This window comes from Amblyomma americanum, chromosome 2, assembly GCF_052857255.1.
Source record: "Amblyomma americanum isolate KBUSLIRL-KWMA chromosome 2, ASM5285725v1, whole genome shotgun sequence".
Classification (NCBI taxonomy): Eukaryota; Metazoa; Arthropoda; class Arachnida; order Ixodida; family Ixodidae; genus Amblyomma; species Amblyomma americanum.
This window is the reverse complement of record NC_135498.1, coordinates 147440771-147461675: the sequence shown is the minus strand read 5'-3', so window position 1 is coordinate 147461675 and position 20905 is coordinate 147440771. Positions and strand designations below refer to the sequence as shown.

General features: G+C 46.3%; 1 protein-coding gene across 2 annotated transcripts in view; it reads right to left on the bottom strand.

Annotated features, from left to right (window-relative positions):
- LOC144121878 (3-oxoacyl-[acyl-carrier-protein] reductase FabG-like) overlaps positions 1-4867 on the bottom strand; it is a 101998-nt gene extending 97131 nt beyond the window's left edge. The window contains exon 1 of one of the 2 annotated variants that reach the window (XM_077655299.1): positions 4720-4867. In XM_077655299.1, the coding sequence (XP_077511425.1) occupies positions 4720-4756 (37 nt within the window). In that variant the 5' untranslated portion in view covers positions 4757-4867. The remainder of the gene's footprint in view (positions 1-4719) is intronic. The other variant, XM_077655298.1, reaches the window with a different exon arrangement.
- Between the last annotated feature and the right edge of the window lie 16038 nt (positions 4868-20905).

The following is a 20905-nucleotide window of genomic DNA, read 5'->3' as shown; positions in this document are numbered from 1 at the left end:
GTGCCATCGCTACCTAACACTGCCGGATTTTGCACGCAAGAGCTCGTCGTCGTCTTCATCTCTCATAAGCGCCATAGCTGCCAAACGCCTCTTCCTGTCAGCGTTTATTATGAGCAGCGTGGTTGGCTACTAAGCTCAAAGTGATCGACGAGGCTAACCAGACGGCCAGGCTATTGAGGAATTGGGCAAAGGGCCGCACCCGCACCGCAGAAATTCCTTTGCAGTTCAATAAAGTTTTCCTTTTATTTCAAACGCACAGTCATTAGCCGGTATTAAAAACCAGTTTACCAGCGTTGCCAAACACTTTAAAATAATCTGGCAACTGTTGTACACTCAGCGCATCGTTTGCTCTTTTGGTCCGTCGCATTCACTTGACGTCATAAGATCGCAGACCAGTTCTTAGTGGCTTATAGACGCGTGATGCGCGGGCCGCAGGTGAACAGACCGCCGTGGGAATCGGCCTTAAATCGGTGGTGGGAAAGCCTGCCGTGTGATTTCTGCCCTTACAAGGACGAGCGCAAACTCTAAAAATCAGAAATCCAAGCACGAGCAAGGGCGTTGCAATGGTAGTATATGATGCTTACCGCCACGGTAACGGACTATTAACCGATGTGGAAAGTAGTAGATGCAATTAATATTGCCATTAGAAAGCAACGCACAAGACGCACTAAGACTGGTCGGTATCTTAGAACTTTAAGTAAATTGTAGAACATCTGGAGTTTCTCAAGGCGGCTTCAGGTGATGTTGTTCATTACACCTTACGGCCATTAATCTCAAGACAGAGAAGATGACGTTTTGAGGCATTCGATTGCTACAACATGTCCAGTCTATTAATGGCGTCGGGCTTTTATTTCATACTTTCAGCGTGTACAAAGTGCACTAAAAAACATGGAAAACATATTTAGTGAGACATGCATGCGTTTATCCAAGTAATTATGGACTTTGACTTTCGTATTTATTCGCCGGTTTTTGAGCAAGCCGTTTTTCAATTAATAGCGGTAATTAGGATTAATTCGGTATAAGCATGGCATGGACAAAACGATGACATAGTAAAGAAATTTGTTGAAAATCTTGCTCTTGCGTGGTCGCATATAGGCATGGGTAGTGGATTCCTTTCTGAATAACGTGTGTACAGACGTGCCCAACAGTGTGGTCTGCAGCGTGCAAGATTGAATAGATTTGCAACGCCATTTTAGCACGTAGCGATAGAGTCGTGGTAGAACATCCGCCTCGCGTGCAAGAGGACCACTGTTTTAATTCCTGTGGCGCCGTATATTTCGCCGGTTAACAAAAAAATATTCTGAGTGTAGATGTAACTGAATAACCAGGCATAGGGCGCTGCCTGATTCAGCTGACAAGAGCTTACAACGTACCGTCTTACGAGAACAAGATTTGGCCACCCTGTTGTAGCACTTGGCTACCACCTGCTATTAACTGCTTACTAGCCCCCCCCCCCCCCCCCCTTTTTTTTTTTCACCGCGACTGGGTGCTCAGCAGTTGCGGGGAAATGACCTGTGACGATGCGAACGGTGCTAAAAATCTCTCTACCCGGACAGACCACGAGGAAGACTTTCCGACGGCCTTTAACGCTACATTATGAAGTTGGGCTAGCATAGGAGTGACGCTCCAGGAAATTTCAGGTATTAAATGACATGTAATAGGGTTTAGTGAGGTCAGGAGGAGAGGTGAGTGCTAGAGGGGGGGCATTTGATGTGTTGTCTCAGTTCAGCTTAGGTGTGGGAATATAAAGGAATTCTAGCGAATTTTACCGCGTGTTTCACCTAAAAACTTTTGCGATTTAAAAAAAAAATGGCTTTTAGCGGAACGCGTTTTCCGGTATATCATTATCAGCAGTGTTGTGCATCAGAATACAGGTAATACGTGATAACTTCCCGGCTGGTTAATTAACACTTAGTAGTTATCTTTTAACTAATATTGTTAGTCCCCTAATCTATTTAGAGGAGTGTAGCTCGTCGTAATTATTATCCATATCAAATTTAGAGTGTTTAAAATTCATTTACCCTCGGCGCTGTGGCCGAACAAATTTTTTGGTTACATTCGGACAACATACATACGCTTTCAAGAAGCTTTCAGGCAAAGCAACGTTCCAGTGCACGTAACTTCTTGATATAGATAAAATCGGTGTGGCCGCTGCGCCGAAGGCAACTGCGTTTCTGAAATTCTAAAAACTGATATGGATAATAGTTTTGGTAGTATACACGCTTCTTATTAAGTGTGACTAACAATTATGGTTAAAAAGTTAACCGCTCAATATTAGTTAACCATATTACTAGTTAGCACCTCCTAGCTGAATTGTGAAGCGCTACACTAATGACAGTGCTATTCCGAAACAAACGCTCTTCTTGTTCAAAAAGCCTATTTTTGCAAATTTTCTAATATCTTAGGTGAAACACCCGGTGTACTGTAATAAGAGTGTGGCAGTGATCGTAATTAAGCTTAATAAGTTGTACAAATAGAAGGAAATACATACTTACGCACCAACATCTAGTCACGCTGGCTAGGTAGCCGAAATACTCTATGAAGACAAAGAATAGCCAGACAAATAAAAACGCCAATAGTTGACCTCAATGCCAAGAGAGGCAGGAAGCAGACAGGCAACCAAGCAGTCGAAGACTATGGCACAGGTACAAGGAATAGCAAGGGGAGTTAATAATATAGTTCGCACAATGAAATAGTTTGCGCTACATAAATACGTGCTTTCGCACATGGCAGGACCGGAAGTACACTTCGATAAGTATAAATGTGAAACGAAAAATTAAATAAACTTAATATTGGGCGTGCACCCTGGCATCGTGCATATGTGGAGGGGCTCACCAAGGTGCCATGTAGTGAGTAAGGACGGTGAAGTATCGAATTATCCTGCATTTGAACAGACAACAGAAGAAATAAGTAAGAAATGAGGTCGACAACGAATTATGGGTAAGAAGAAAGTAAGTAGAAAATTTAAAGATCTCGCTTCGGAACGATATTCTGCTTTATTCGAGGGCTACGACTTCAGCGTTCTAGCAATGAATGGTAGTGTCACAAATATCATTCCAGAAGGCCAAATAGACAGGGGAGGGGGGGGGGGGCTAATATAGCTAGAGAGGATATATTGGGAAGCTTCCTCTAAGGAGATGAGAGACATGATTCGGAAACACCAAACTACGAAAACCGGCAACTCCATATATTGAATTATTCTTGCAGAACTGTCATAGCTAATTTTTAAGGGCAATGTAGCCGACAAAAGAAAGTATAAAATTGAGAGAATCGAAAATTACATTCAGAACGGAGGAAGCCTAAATGCGGCCAAGACGAAACTAGAGATAGGCAAAAAGCACACATTCACGACAAGAGACAAGGAGGCTAATAAAAAGCTCTGGATTGCTTTGATAGTATATCATAGCATGCTGATTGTAACGATTTCTTTGTACATTTTCATTTCCTCGGGAGCTTTTAAAAAATGTGCAAAGAAATCTTAAAAATCCTCAGCCATTGCTGTCCTGCAATACCCTTATGCAGGTTTCACTTTATGAAAATAACTAAATCGAACTCTGTGCAAACCACGCGCCGACAAATGCCACTGTGTGAACTTGCGTAGTTAGGTTTGATTGGTTTTGATGTAAGGAAGGGAAAGGCGCTAACTATTTTACCCAAGACGCTCAGCTGAACTGCGTAATGAGGGAAGGCATGATGAAGCAAATGAAAGGGGGAAGCGACAGAATGAGCTCTCTTGATAGAATACTCAGGATTGATTTCTACTTCTCCTGGGGATCTTTACCGAGTATTGACATCGCGAAGTGCATAAGGTCATCTTTCTACGGTGCATTTTAAAACTGAGGAAGTCCTCTCAGTAATATCTTATTGAAGAATAATGTGTGGTTACCTTGAGAGAAATCCAAAAAACATTACAATGCAAAACTGCCTGTCGAAGGTTCAGCAGGAGCAACAGAATGGGAGAACAAAACATACTCGTAAGCTAGCGCAAAATTCGATCTAATTATACACCAGGTGATGGTCGCGGCTTGGAACACAAATTGCAAGGGCAATGAAAGTTACGAAATGATATGAAACCGGAAAGAGCCGGAAACATTCCAAATTACGTTTTATACATAAGACGACGATTGCGACAAGAATGAAATAAAACCAATTTATTGTATTCATACGCGGCACGCATTTTCATCAGATACGGAGGAGTGAAACGTTGCTTCAGAGCATGAACCTTTCTAGACACATTGCTTTGAAGGACGAAGCCGTCGCTGGCCAAGCAACCTCAAACGAGGCGCTCATGAATTTCGCACGAGGCCAGATGTATACGTCAAGAAGTACTTCAATACAGAAAGGACCCCACTCATATTCACATGTGGCCCTGGGCAACAACCACCACGATACTAGGCGCTGCGATTCAGGAAAATGAAAGATCAGAGCCAAAATGTTCCGGTGTCATTTGATACACACTGTTTCCGCATCAGAAACATTGCCAGCTCAGGGGTCAGCGATATTTACTTCGTGTGCAGAAACAAGAATAAAGACAGTTCTTAGGTACCGGCAAACAGAGCTCCTGCTTTTTTACTTTCCAACAGTTAACCTGCAGAGGCCGTGGGGAGAATCTGGATGGTTATCCGCCTAAATACAGAGCATTCAAACCCAAGGAAGAAGCAGGGGAGAAACGAAGCAGGACCTCCACGAGATGACGTTGTGGCTCATGCATGAGCTTACCTGTGATCAGGGCTACTTTTCCTTTCAGGTCGGGCATTGCCTTTTGAAACCGCGAGCACACGCCTGAGCAGCTGAGGGCGAAATGCAAACTGCTGCCGCTGCCGCGAGGGCAGCGCCTCGCTGCTCCCGTGTCTGCGTTGTTGACGTTGAGATAAGCTGCATCCGGCGAATGGATCCCTCTCCGATTGCGCTGCTTGGTTGTCACTGCAGACCGTGCTGCAGGGTTCTGCGCTCCCTGCTCTTTTTGGTTAATTTGCTTGCGGTTCTCTCTCCCTCGTTCACGGTGGCTTTGAAACGTATGTTGTTCCTCTCGGAGCATTGACACGAGCGCTCACCGTAAACTTGCTGCAGTGCAGGGTAAGGTAGTGTGATCAAGCACAGCTGCAGCACACAGACTCCTCTATTACCAAAATGCAAAAATTTTCTAAAATGCTAAAATTATCATTTTTTAAATTTTTATTTCTCAATGTATAGACGTCATGCTTATAAAGAAATACAAGGACCCTTCGCCGGTGGCTATTGATGGATCCAAATTTAAAATACAAGTATTTGGTTTGACGATTCAGAGCGACAAGGAAATATATAGAACAGAAAGTACGTATTCTAATGAAACTGAAGTTGCGCCGTAAAAATAGGAAATATATACACAATAGAAAAATGATCCTGAGATTACATATCGCAAAACACCAAAAAAACTGCTACAGGCATCATGATAACACCGGTATTATACATCACACGTAAAAAAATATAACCCCAAAAACAAAGAAACAGAGATATATTTCTAGAGAGGGAAAATTTTTTCAGCGGCTTAACTTCAGGTGAAAGCGAGACAGAGGGTGGGATGTTCCAAATTTTCACACTGCAGTATCGAAGACGTCGGTGACCATATTGATCATTCACTTTGGGAAGTATTTTCCTGGATAGCTAATTATTTCTCTTGTTAGAAAATACTTTCTGGCATGGGCTCCAACTCGGGCGCCATGTAACAGCTTGTACGCACTCAGTTGTGCTTATGTAGACTTATAAAGATATAAAAACTCAGTAAAAAAAGAGGTAGCCCGCCAAAATAGCCGACACAAACTCCTAGTTCTAAATCGGCACCGACACTGCAAGTATCAGTCCTTACCACGAGCTACACGCGAAATGAACTCATTCAAGCAATGCGTAGCAGTTTATATCCGGATACTCTTTACTATTCACTGAAACCAATCTGTGTCTACCTTACTAATATTTTTTGGGTCTATCTTCATTGCAATTTCTTGCGGCTACAACGATGACATTTTTTCTTTTGTTATTTGCTACCTGCGCACCAAATTTTACACATTTCTTGGCGTTGTAGGTGCCAGCATTATGAATAGTCTTAGCGACAAGCGGTAGAGTATGCAACCCTTTAGGGAGTTTGCGCAGAATTGTGTGTATTTTGCCCTCGAAACTTTTTCTAAGCCTGTCATTTGCACAGCACTGACTTCCTTGTTGCAGGCATGCCCCACACTGCAAAAGGGTGCATGTTATGCCCACTAGCGAACGCAAAAATATTATTTCTCAAAACATTTAGTGTGGCAGCACGTCCTCCGTCATTTTCTTGTAGGCATATTTATCCGCCGCTACTAATACAGTACTATAAAATAACAGTAAAACAATACTAATACAAAACAGTACAAAAATGCCACGTGCACCTTCTAAAATGAAGTTTTTGCGCGATCCACAGTGTGCTAAGTTCAAAAATCGTCATTTTTAGCTTTAGTTTTCAACTGTTTTCAGAGTTTGTGAAATATTAGATGTTGAGGTAAAAACTTAGCATTGTGTTCATTTCGATAGATAACAGTTTGGATTTTTTCAGGCCAAGGTATAATATTTGGGCGAAAAACTACTTCTTTTGAATTCAAATAATGAAGGAGTTTGATATGGCTCAATAAGAGCTTCACTAGGCATCCCCAGCTCAAGAGGCAGGCGATCGAGCGGAAAAACTAAGCATCAGTCCACCTTATATAGTGGCTACGCTTCTGCTTTGATTTTTTCCGTGTTTGACAAATACCCCTCATCGGTATGCTATTCTTCAAGGGCACAGCAACAGCCAGTGAACCTATTTGGACCGAATGGCGGTGCTAGTAAATCGGCTCGAAGTATAGCAATGCCCAACCTCTTTGAACTGCTTTGGACATCAACCCGATGCCACATGGACAAGCATAACAACGGTGGGCTTGAATGCACGGATTACCAGAAATGCATCTGGCGCCGGGTTTCGACGAGAAATTCTAGCAGGCGTGGCAGGTCGTTAGTCTGGCGACGTTTGCAATTTCGAATGTCGCCTGCCAGGAGGAGAAACGAAAACACTTTGTAGTTGATGTCACTGAGCTTGCGCAGTACCTCGAACGGGCCGAAGTGGCGGCGTAAAAGCTTCTCAGAGCAACCTCGCAGGCGGATTCGGCTCCACACCAACACTTCATCACCGTGCAAGTGAATTAAAACCCTCTGACGAAAACCATCGCTTTCCGCCATCATTCCGATGCATCGCTTTCCTGCTCTAAACTGTTAATTCACTGCCCATCAAGGTGTTGAGAGGACTCTGCTGGGGTTGAGCATCATCTGGGAGCAAGTATTCATTCAGTGCAGTCAGGGCTTTGCAACCGTTCACTAGACGGAACGCCGAGAAGCACGTCTGTCTTTAAGACCGGTAGCATAGTCACCCTGCGCATCTCACTTCGGCGGGTCGTGCGCGCTTCTCTGTCAGGAACGCGCGAGTAGTCCGCTCCGGCAGTGTCTGCGCGTCCTCACGAAGCGGCTGTACGCCTTCTTAAGCACTGTATCACTCCGCAGAAGAGCAGGGCCCATTGACTTGTAGACCCACTGCTGTGTTATGGGATGCGATCGAACTTCGAGAAAAACGCTAGGATGAAAATGTTAGCGTTTACTAACGCCACAGGGCGGGGAGGGGGGATGAAAAAACATGAGATCGTTAAATTAAAATCCTTCTTCGTCAGAAGCACGTTTGCATTATATTTTCCCTCCATGCCATTTTAAGGCTATAGCTTGCTAGCCTTCTAATATTAAAAAAATTGCCAGTGGCTTAGCTCGGCTATGCTAGGATATACGTAGCGAGAGGTACCTTTCACTGGCTGAACTTGTTGTGGTCACTGCATGTTTAGCAATGAGAGTCATTGGGTATACACATCTTTTATTCATTTTGCTTGACAGAGACCAAGACTGTCCGATGATCTGTGAAGTAGCATGCAGTGGTCTCAATTTTGTCGATAGAGTATTTCGATTTATTAGAGCCTCTTTATTATACAAGCTCTATAGTAGTTCCCCATTTTGTAGTGTGGACATGAGCGTCCGAAGCTAAATTAAAGTCAAAATTTTCTTTCGTACACTGAATAAGAGAGTCCTGTTTCCTGTTGAAATCAAAGTTAAAAACTGTGAAACCGTGCCGTAGGCTGGTATACACGTGGCAACCACATCAATGGTCTACTTAAAAGATGTTCCCACTGCCACGTAGACTCTATGGATGATAATGCCGCTTTCCAGAAGCCGAACAAAGCAGGCTGCGCCATTATTCACCACAATCGAAGGGAGATGTTGACAGCAGTGATACCTTGTTTCACGTACACACAGACTTCAGCGTTCTTATTTGGTTCAAGCCAAATGCCAAACGACAACCTCAGGATCCGAAGATTATTCAGGATTCTTCTCTTGTCTACATTGCCGTTTAGCAACGGCTGGACACTACTTCTCTGCATGTACGTCAAACGTTGTGATAAAGACGCCCACTACATCTCCGCCTTTTACAGGCAATCCTGCGCATGCGACGCGGGGTTCGGGGGATAGAGCAGCGTGCGGCGAGGCGGCGACGAAGAACGCGGCGCAGATTTGGGGTCAGTCTGGTTACCATAGTATCGGCACATGCGCACAACGGCTCATCCGCGTGACGTCACGCTCGGCTTTGACGGTGGAGCGGGCGCGCGGCCGCGGCGAAGGCGATGCCCACGCCTGACTTTGCTCCTCTTCTGTTGCCATTGTAACGGCGCATGCGCACAACTGGCCTCTCCCATGTACCGCGAAATGCTCGACTGGTAGGCCAGTGTAGCTCTCGCTACAAAATGGCGGCTTATTTAGCGTGGTTAGGCCAAATTCCAATTACGTGCGGAAGTATTTCGGCATTCTCTTGGGTTCCAGTTTGAATCTTGGTTTTCAAGGTCAAGGAGGCTTCGGACAAAGATAGATCAACTCGGAGTGAAGCTCCGCCTTAAGGGTATGGCGAAATAATGTTAATGGCTTAAATACCATACACGCGAAGGACCATATACGCGAACCACTCCTGGTAGTGGTACAGCCATGTGCCCCTGCCCTGTGATGACAAGCGCTGCCATCGGTGGGGCTTATAAAACTCATCTAGCGCTTCTCTAGCAATCTCTAGCGACTAATGGCTAATTTAACTTCCACCTGCAACGGTTTGCAGGGTGTGATGGGGTCACAAGGCCACGGGACCTAGGTGGGCAGCTAGGTGGACAGCCTAAGGCAGGTCGTCCACAACCCAGCTGGCAGAGCTACTTCATGGACAACAGATAAGTGACGGAATGAAAGATCTAGCACTAAAACATTAAAAGGAAGCGTCTTGTGCAACCTTATGTGGCAGCGCAATGAGGAGGGGGGTTCAAACACGCGGACGGTTTTCAGGCGAGTGTATACGGCTTGCTCGCTCGGTTAATCAATCACTGCCCGTAGGGATTCCTGTCAGCTGTATAACTCCTTTCAAAATTCCAAACGCCAGTGGTGGCGCGGCTCATCCATGGAACAGAAACCGGGTGCAGGTGCCGAGCCCTACCCCAGGTGTTATGAACTGCACGCACCTGGCGAGCAGCTTCTTAGAACAGCTACCTTTCTTTCCCTTGTCGATATTTCAGCACGGGGCCTAATCTATTGTGTTCTTGACTACAACCACAAGACTCGGCAGGAATGTGTAAGAAAGCCACGAAGCATTTTCAGACTCCAGAAAGCTTCAGCTGAAGCGCTGAAGCCTTCAAAAGAGGCGGAGCCGACATGACGAAGGAATTTTTTGATGCACAGAAAACGTGCACAAAACTTAAAAGCACACCCTGAGCACACCTTCAATTGGAACACCAAAGCATTGGAAACCACAACATTATTGGCCCAACATGAGAACCGAGCCAAATGTTCCCCAGCGCGGCAATTACGATTTTGATTTGTTCTGTTAAGATGCGATGATTTTTTTTTTTCACATCAGGTGTACCGTACTCCATCATAAAAGTTCTTGCAGCGGAGAGAAAGCCATCGAATTCTCAAGCGAAATGCGAGGCAAACACGAATCGGCAACTACACTTATAAAACTAGTCAGCTTCTGGCGGATTTCAGAACCTTCGCTGTACAGCATGACCTTGTGCCACAATGCAGGCTTCTGGAACGATAGTTAAAGAAAGGACGCCACTGGGCTCGAAGAATGCAATAGCGGCGAAGTGTGCTATCGTGACACCCGCATTAGCGCTTTGTTCCCACCATTAAACTGTCAGCAGAGGTACAGCTGCGCAAAGCAAGCATAAATATAAGGGGTGAGCACCGTTAATTTTATCACCGTCAGTCTTTGACGGACACTTGAGGTGTGTCTCCGCGATACACCTATTCCACACATCGCTTCAGTCGCTTGACATAGCCTCTTTCATGTTTTCCAAAGCGATAATTTCACATCGTAACTGGCCTCTGGTAATGTAGAAAAGTGTACAACAGCTGCATCTTACCAGAATCCACCTTCAGGGCAGAAACGGGAGGCTAACGGAGAGGGTTCACCTAAAGTTAACGACAACGCAGCGAGCCATGGAAATAAATATGATAGGTGTAAAGTTAGGAGACCGGAATCGGGCAGAGTGGGTGAGAAGAAACGCGGGTTAATGACATCCTAGTCGAAATCAAGAGGAAGAAAGGGGCTTGGTCAGGGCATGTAATGTGAATCGTATCCGGGGCAAGGTAGATGTATACTGGTAGCGAAGGCTCCATAGACGCCCATTGGTCCAAAAAATGGCGGCTCATGGGCACTCCAGCGCCCCCTGGATTTTGGGGGGCAAACTACGCAAACGTGACGTAGAATGACGTCACGCATACGTATGCTTTTGGCGCGAATTATAAAGCGGTCTTTCTGTAGAAACCGCGTTTTCGAGCCCGTATCTCTCGAAGGTTGCTGCCTTTCAGCGCGCCCCAACCTTTGCCAGTCAAATGTGCTCGAGTTCCTGCTAGTTATGGCCTTGTTAATGTGCAATTGGGAACGCAATGAAAGTGACTGGTAAAGGAGGGGCAGCATAGAAAGGCAGCAACACTTCCAGACACTGGCGAAGCATGCATGATTCGTAGTGCAAATACTGGTGCTAGTACTTTTGAGAGCTTTTGAGTACAGCAAGGTATGATGCACAAAACACTGGCTCAAGTGCACAGTTCGCAATAGAGTGTACGGCAAGTATGGTTTTCATAGTTTCATATTCATTGTTTATTGCAGCAACCAAACAAATACAGTCACAAAGCACACCCTTGGCACACAAACAAAAAATACATGTCACAGGCAGCACAAGCAGTATTGTTTAAGTTGGCTAATCATCTCAATAGTCACAGTGCAGATAGGAAAAAGCCCTGAAGTGCCACGAACGTTGTCAGGAAATTGAAAAGTATAGAAAACAATGCTACGACAGCTTCAATTGAAGCAAACATAACATGACATAAGTAGGCGCATCAACACAGACCATAGAGCACACTGGGATTATTCTTCACATTTAATTTCTTCAGCTGAAAGAATATAGCAGGTGCGTTTACATCTGCAAGGCAATGTTAAATCCAGCTTTAGCACCCTCAAACGTGCTCAACGTAGGAGCAAATACCATACATTGAGCCGGCGTACCATCTCCAGAGTACTTCTAGTCGTTAGCCGGATCAATTTGAAGTAATTTTACGTCAACAAAAGTACACATGAAGTACAGCGTACAGTGAAGTGCAAGGACATTCGCGGGGCAAGGACATTCGCACACCTCAGCACTGAAAGTGTGAGCCCTGCAGTGTAGTACATAAATATCCCCGAAAACATGAATCCAAGTACGCACGAACGGGTTACAGCTATGAAACACGAGCGAACAGCCCGGCGAAACCATATCGAAGCTATCGCGCATACCTAGAGCAGACGACACACCTGTGAAAGTCCAGCGGGAATCGATGTAGCGTGACACCAATGGTACTACCCACGCTGTCGCAGTGTACCACGGAGCATCGTTTCTTCACATGCCGCAAGCTCATCTTGAAATGAAGCGCTAAGCGCTTCAAAAGAAGAGCGCGAAGCGTGCAAAGACGGAAAAAGACTTCGCACTGGCCGCACGCCGAAGGAAACGACAAAACCGAGAAAACTGCCGCAGCGGTGCAGCGGGGTGCAAATCTTACCGAACGGTGACAAAGAAGCGACGTGCAAGGACGACGAAAACTTCGCAAAAGGAGCATTTTGAGACCGGCGAGCTAAATTTATACGCTTTACCAGGCGCGCCATCGCAGACCGCTGGCGATAAGAAATCGCTTCGTGAGCTCCCGCCACTGTGGCCGGGTTAGCCGGGTATCGAAACAAGGCCTGCAAAGACGCGCTGTAATGCACCGCACACTCATGAATAGGGGGCAGGTCAAGAGTGTTGCAAAAATACAAAATTTGCCAGGTTTTAATAAAATGACTTACCTCTTTCATAAAACAAGGTGCTAATATATTTTTTCTTTTCTATTGGCAGATTACATTCCAATTTCGTAGTTTTATCATTTATTTATATGAGTGTTTTGCCCCCCCATCCTCTGGTTGTGCTGCAGTCGCGCTAAACCACTTTTCGGCCCAGCCTTCGCCACCACTATAAATCCGCCTTGTCCGGGGTGGCAGAAAGTTAGGTGGGCGGATTAGATTAGGCAGTTTGCACGCATACGGTGGGCGCTGCTGTCAAAGAGCAAGGTTAATTGGAGAGACATGTGAGAGGCCTTTGTCCTGCAGTGGGCGTATTCAGGCTGATGATGACGATCATGAATGTTTATCCCCTCAAGAAAACATCGGGCATCATTTATGCGCCAATATCTCTCAGGTATGAGTAGTGTAACGTCATCCATAGACGCCTTCTCCCCCGGTTCATGGGCAGCGGAGGCAGAGGTTTTCAAACGAGGGTGGAGAACTGGCCGTGTGGCGGCACTAAACACAAGCTGACGGCTGATCGAGGCACCTAACGGGTGCGGAGTGCCTATAGGCAAAACTTACATAGGGCAGTACGTGGTCCTATGTATTATGTTCAGCACAAACGTACACAGTGGTACACTTACGGTTTCAACAGGGGTCCGTACAGCAGCCCTCAGCGGAACACCACTAGCGGGCGCCTGGGGAACTGTTGTGCAGGCGCAGTGAAAAATGTATGTTCTGCAGCACGTCGCTCTGCTTGCCTCGTTTCGAAGCAAATACCGCTTTAGCGTTTCGCAAGCAAACCTCTCGTGGCACTAGTGTTTCCGAGCTACACAGTGAAAGACAGCTTTTGAGAACAACATCTTGTGCGTCTTATTTGCGCCGCAGCAACGGTAGCAATGGCTTCTGCTTATCTCTTATAAACTGCTGGAACAGATAAAGGCAAATGCGGGTGCATCTTCCCATTGGCATAAGTCGAAGGTGTTTACAATGACGCTGCTACTCAGCTGCAATATTCTATGCTGTTGTTGTGCCGTGAAGTCACATTGGACTCTTTATGGTTTATAGTTTGTGGGGGTTTAACGTGACAAAGCAACCCAGGCTATGAGGGACGCCGTAGTGAAGGGCTGCGGAAATTTCGATCAGCTAGGGTTCTTTAACGTGCTCTTACATATCACAGTACACGGGCCTCTAGAATTTCGCCTCCATCGAAATTCGACCACCACGGCAGGGATCGAACCCGCGTCTTTCGGGTGAAGAGAGGAACGCCGTAATCACTGAGCGAGCGCGGCGGCTTGGACGCTTAGGGTTATAGATGCGAGAAATTTCCGGTGAGCACCCAGAATAACCACGTGCTAACAACTGCTTGCATTCCCCAAAACACGGCACCGGGAATCAAATGGTAGACACATGGACAGGTCTTTAAGGACCTGTACATTTTTTTATCGAAGGCTTCGATTGAAACCTCATCGTTTCATAAATGCTTCTGAATCGAGGCCGGGATGTTTTTCGTCGATAAGAATGATGGACATTGATCATAGCCAAGTCACGTGCTGTCATATTTTAACGGCGCAGTGCACTGCGATTCAATAACGTCATTCAATGAATACCGTTTCCCTAGCAGGGCAGAATACATTTCCCAAGTCATTCAGCGATTCTGAGCTGCCTAGTCTTTCGCATGCCAGGAGCTGCGCAAAAAGTTTTTCCTTTTTTACCGCTCATTCATGATAACAATGTATATATTCAGTCAGTCTTCATTTCCTTCTCAGCTGCCTGCTAAAGCAGGCCTACTGTGCCGGAACAGCATCACTGACTTTGCAATAGCACCTGCTGCGTAAAATTTCGGTGATGAGAAATCGGCCACTGAGAAATTTCAACAGGGAACAAACGCTGACGCTAGTTCTCTAAACAGATGTGTACCCCTTGTTTTCACACCTTTACCTTACCGCGCTATCGGCGATATCGGTGATAAATGACTGATGTTTTGCACCTGCCGCAAAAAAATTCAAAACGGCGCTTCTGAACAAACTGCGGCATTTAGTTTGATTGTATAACGCAATTTATTTGGTTCCGTTTTTTTTTTTTCATTTTCCAACGCGAGGCAAGGAGGCGACGTGAAAAATGAAACTTCGAGCGCACGTAGCCCGTTGGTCGGCGATCTTGGCGTCTGTAGTGCCGCGCGCTCCTGGATGGCTAGAAAGCTACACTGAGCACTTCATTTTAAAGCAGCACTGATGAGTTAGGCAACCATGTGGAAAGGTCGGATTTCAGTTCCGATTGCAAGACCTCGTCTCAGTGGCTCGTGACATCAGTTCGTGCACGCGTGTGTATCGTTTTGCCGCTCACGTTGTATTTATTTCATTCAGTGCGCTTCAATATTAAGTTATGAGAGTCGCTTTTTTTGATGCTTTAAGTTCTCTGCGACATACTGCCATGATAGTTTGCGAATTGCCAAATTCTCAGCAGATGCTCGATTATGTTTACGAAAAAGAAGGCCCGCCGTATTTTAGTGTTTTCTTTGCTGAATTCTTTTTATTTTTTACTGCCAACCGAAAAAAAAAACTAAAAAAGAAGGAGCAATTGCAATCTCTGCTATAAAAAAAAACAAGAACAAGAGAAGAACTCAGAACAAGTGCAATGTGCAGAACATCCCACATCTAGTCCCACTTCATGTCCTCACGCGAATGCTTCCTATTGGGACGGCAGTCATATTGCCTATTTTTGTTTTGAAACACTCAAACTTACTCTTTTTTTTCCTGTTATGAAAGTCAGGAACTCCGACCCGTGAGCGATCTGCGTGCGAACACAAACGAGGTTCCCTTGACCGCAAAGGATAGCCGCGTCGGCGATTCCGGCTTGATGTAGCAGACGACGTGCCGGAGGACCGTCCTATCGCTCTTACTGCGGCTGAAAAATATTTTTCCGGGTGCCTGCGAGAGACGCTCCACGGAGTGATGGCGGCACGGGGCTCTGCTAAAAATGGAAGTGAATAACGCTGAACATGCAAATCATATCGCCGGGTGGCTTACTCAAGATCTCTCATTATTGTGCTTTTGAGAAAGCTTGGACACAAGAGTGAAACACATAACACTGATGTGCAATGTCTTAATGAGCCGCTCAGTGAGTTCATTTGTTCGGAGGTGGAATGCTGTTTTTTTATGACTTGTGCCCCTGAGTCCCGTAATTTCCTGAGTACGTGCTGGTGAAAACGCCGATTGTGCGCCGCTGAAAGCGACTTAAGGGGCACCGTGAAAAACCATCATGCTAAAGTTGTTGGAAATGGGCCAAGTAAGTCCCTCGTGACCTGGTGGGAAGTGGGTTTCAGCAGACCAGTCGATTTCGCAGGTGGCGCCTTTCTGCGTTAGGAATGGTTGCGCGTCTTAACATAGCCCTTCACGCAGATAGTAACTGTGAGCAAATAGTAGCTACGACATACCCATGCCAACATTCCAGACAAACCTGTGAGACGACAATAAAGCTCGCCAAGGCATAAATGTAGAACTTCGTCGCCAAGCGCCGTAGGTACCACTGCAGTGCAGTTTCTGTTTGGTGGTGATTCCTCTTCAAGAGGACGCCACCTTGCAAGCAAAATGACGGCGGTACGAGTTTTAAGAGACACGGCGGCGAGTTACTGAGTGAGGATGTATCTTGTTGGATAAAAAACGAGACAATCCTTTATATCAGCTGAGCTACATCAGACAGGAGCACGTGACAGGCAGTCAGCATTGATCTTTCGTGCCAGACATGCACACGATGGGGACGTCCAATTATTTTAAACGAAGGCTAAAAGAGCAATCCGCCTTGATATGCTCTTGACGTGCGCCAGCCAACAGGGCCAGTGGTAATCCCTCATGATTTAAAATAGCGAACATAGAAACACGTCTAGAATATCGTTATCGCCTGCACGACAGCAAGGCATTCTTTTTCAGTGGTAGAATTTTCGCTTCGGATAGGGATAAGGTGCAGCTTGATTAAGATAGAATGGTCTCAACAAGATCCTGTCAGCAAGTTAAGGCCGAAATGAGGCCGACGTGGCCTGTCTCGATGCGCAGCTGTGTGTACGCTTCCTCGTCAAAGTGTCCAAGGATGGGCAGAACTTGGAGGCCCTTTCTGAGCCTTTGAACGCCCATGTTAAAGGCCTCTATTTTTTGTCAGGCTAGTTAGCGGCTCTGCTATCTTGGGGAAGTATTGCACAAAAAGTTGAGAGCAGAGGCCCAAAAAGTTGCGCACAGCTCGCTTTGCACTGGGCATCCCGGACGACGCTACTGCGGCCGTCTTGTCGGGGTTTAGGCTAACACCCTGAGTGATCACGACTTGCCCTTGAAACCTCAATCGTTGGGAGGCGAAATGCTGTTTTCCTGCTTCGAAAGAGAGGCAGGTGGATTGAATTGTTTTAGCGTTGCACGCAGGTGCTTATATACGCTCTTCGTACGCGTTGGAAGTATGAGAACGTGATGGAAGCGGACAAGGCACGCCAACCAGTTTTGTTCAAATCATTCTTTGGGAGTGGCCAAGAGCAGAAAACTACACTAAGGGAAGCACCTTTAACTCGTGCAAACCACTGGGCGTAAGAACGTGGTTTCTTCGCGGTCATGTTTATCGATTTCGACTTGTTAGTAGCAGCAATATAGGGTCCATTATCCGGAATTTGGGACTGCAGCTAGCTCGTGCCGCTAAGCCTTGCGGTCTATGCTCCTTCAATGGCAGAAGTCGCATTTTTTGGCATAAACAATCGTACAGACAACGGTCTAAGATTTTTCACTAAAGGGTGCAAAAGAATGATAAATGGGGCGAGTCAGAATTTAGCGCGAACAAACAAGCAAGGACGATAAAGAAGAATAAGCACACGAACGCACAATTACACAAGATTTAGCTCTTGGGCTGCCTGAAATTACTGTCAAACGCAACGGCGTCTCGATGTCTCGCTTAAAATTTATTCCAAAACCATACAATGGGTGTTCTGTACAAACAACGGACATTTTGAGCCCTTTTGGAAAACATAATCACGACTTTCGAAACACATGGAGCTTCAATCGCCTTTTTCCATCTGGTTTTCAAATGAAAGAAGGACTGGACTTGCCATTATTCAATGGCGAGTTCGTCCAAACAAGCAGCAAAATTTTCCAAATGTCTCGTTTTCGCCACTTGTTTACCCCGTCTAAAATCCGGGGTTATAAGCCATTGCGTCCACACCTACGTATACCCTATACGTTGCGCCGTAGCCAAGTGGTGAAACGCTGCTAAATACAGAAAAAGACCTCCAGAGATCGAGCCTTCGTTGTTGCCATGTAATTTTTTGCATAGAAAATACGCCTGATATTTCTTTGTTATGCACCACGTGGTGGCAAAGAAAATGATCTAGACAGTGCTCATTCGCATTTTACTTAGGCTGTGTACGGCACAGTCCGTGTTCGCGACTAGAAGAAGAGGCGAGAGCCATGGGCTCGTTGACAGCTTTAGTATTTCATCCCGACTTGTTTATTCAGACTGCCAGAATCACTTCAAGTTTTTTTTTTCAAGGCCCTCGACAGAAGTGCTGACGTGCTGACGCAGAGATCTTTCGCTTTAATCCGCTATAATTTGATCTTTCGCTTCTGACGTCTGCCTCGCCATAGAGGTGGTCGCGAAGTAGCTACGGAAACAGTGAAGGATGGTTTGCAGGCGTTGTGTGTGATGTGTCATTACGTCAGGATTAAGGTCAGCCTTATCTATGATACCAGCGTCTTGATTTTTCCGAATGAACACCGACAACGCGGACTCTTCGTTGCGCCCGCTAACTTCATCGAAATAGGCTATGGTTGTTTGCTTCGATAAATGGCAGCACAATTTGTGCTAGAGTTTCTTGCCAGAAGCTTATTTCACATTATTTGTAGTTCAGAAGGTCCTTGCGGCACGAAAACTTGCCTGCTCAGCAGTAGCGACAGGTTCCCTTCAGCAATATCTTTGTTTGGGCGGCCGTTCTTGCGCACCCTAGTAATCTAGGAATAAACATCGTTGCACATGGCGGCTGTGGACATGGTCATCGCACAGGCGAAAAATTGGCATGCCTGTCTTGTTTGCGACGTCACTGGCGCACTGGGTCGACCTGAGATTTCAGGTCTCAGAGTTTGATGACCAAAGCATATTCCCCCAGAAATCCAGTCCAAGTATCAAATTCCATCCGTGCGCCCACACATGGAAGCACTGATTAAAATGTGTATCAGGAATCGCTATTGTAATGATGCAGGTTCCGACCGACGTCACCACAAGGCTCCAGCCGTACGGATTCCTGGCCGTGGGAAAATTATATAGCCTTGTTCAGCGCACGTACTTGCTAGACCACGACTTATATTAATCAACTCCAGTATCAAGGAGGGCAGGCATGGAGTGGGCGGAACCAGGGATTGAAATTTCATCAGAAGTTGTTGATTCTGCTGACAACCTGCCGTTGAGAGCGCCTGAGAGGATGGCCGTTTGGTTCGTTGAATTGATTCGTCGAGCAAAGGTAATTTTGATCGCTGAAATGTTGTAGAAGCGGAAGGCCGCCGTCCTGGTCGTTGGATCGAGTCGGTTAGCGGAAGATGTTATTCGGAACAAACTGCGACGTCAGCTTTAGCCTCGGAGGTCGCCGCCGTCAGTTTTCCTGACGTGGATTGAAGGATTGTCTCAAGGACGATAGGCAACTGTATGTACAGAACCGTCGTGGCTATGGCGACCTCAAGTGATGTCGAGGAAGGTGTGCTTTTTGGTCATTGGCCTTCAAGTGCTCCTTAATGTCCCGGGTCCGTTGACCGTAGCGTGGGTGGGGCCCATCTAGCGAAAAGCTTCGCAGGCGAAACCAGCGATACTGCCAGTGGCGAAGTATATTTCTGCTTCGCCGAGAAGGAGCACAGGAGCTGGTGGTCTGACATCAGCCGCAGAAGTGCTTGTCTGCGGAGAGGTCGTGCGTCATGAAGTATGATGGGGTTAGGGTATTGCTGAGACGGGACGAAAGTGGCAGGGTGGTGGAACGCTTTGCCGGAGCAGGAGTCCGTAGCGCTCCACTGCATGCCAGGACATATGGCGCAGTTTTGTGCGAGGCCGTGGGTACAACCCTCGATGTCTTTCATCACAGACGAAAGGCGTCGGACGAAATACAGAGATAAGAATTTGCAGCTCTTCCTTTGCGGTGGCTCTTACAAGTTCTCGAGGGGCGTCAGTCTCGTTTCCGGGGATGGGTCGTCAGAAGCCTACAGCGATTAACTACAACTGGCGGCTGTGTTGCGCCAATGTCTAATGTAGGGTGCACTTTACGCCGGCCGCTTCCTTCGCGAAATCAGCCGCTGTACTCGGAGGATCGCGCACAAGCCCAACGAAGATCATTTTTGTTACTCGTAACCTGTGTTGGTGAATCTTTTCTGCTTATGACATTGAATGAAAACCGGAATTGAAGACCTGCGTCATGTCCTCCACGCGGATGGCGACGCTTCCATCTGACGCTTACAGTATTCATTCCACATATAGACCGCACAGACTAAGACGAAGCTGTCCAGTCAGTCCTCAGAATTATAAAACTTATCGCTATGAAAGGACGTTTGCCTGAGTGGTGTGTGGAGGAGCTGCGGTTGGGCACTTGCAGGGTGCGTATGGTCTGGCGCGCCGCCGTGTCATCACATAAAAACTCGCCCGTACAGCCACTGTGATCAAGTTCATTTCTAGCTTATCGGGCCCGTCCGTATGTGTTTCTGCCACTCTGGCTGTCACCGTGTCGCACACAGCAACAGCTGTCTGCAGAGCAAAGTTAGCGTGCGCGTTGTCTTCTTTATGTTCGTCCTCGTTTGCAAGCGCTAAAGTTTTCTCGTGTCCATCATGGTTGCGAGTGGTGTGGTGGGACCACGGAACTCAGGTTGTAAGCCTCTTAAGCAGCTACTCGCCTTGCAAACAGATGTTGCGCTCATGGGCGGTGGTTGCACCTCGAAGGCTTCTCGAAGGTCATTGTACACAAGGCACCACTGAGCGCCTCGTACATCATACATGAGGCCAAAACTGGCGCCGACCCGGAATAGAGCGTGCCAAAGGGGCAATAAAGATGAATTTCCGAACAAAACCTCTACATAGCACTTACTTGCAATCCATGTATTCACCGTCCCTCAAAATAAGCCTTCAATCAGGGCTGTAGATAATTTAAAATAAACTTTTTCTGTCTTTTCGAAGAGCTTACTGGACTGGCAGCCTTTGACCGCTGTCGTCAGAAAGAGCATACCCACCCATGACGTCAGCTTCATTGCTGTTTTGAAATATTTGCAGGCACGTCGTAGATGGAGGCCGCACGAAAACGTTTTTTTTTATTAGCAAAAAATAGTTTTTTTTCTTTTTTTCTGTTTTGAACACTTAAGCATAGTACATAAGCGTAGTGGCCTTTAGAAAAGTGGGCATTTTTGAGGCGCTCGACATAAGATTCTGGTGCAAACATAAATCAATAGACTAACGCAGTATTACTAAAGCGGCAATAGGAACTACCGGCAGGAGTTCAAATGGTAGGAC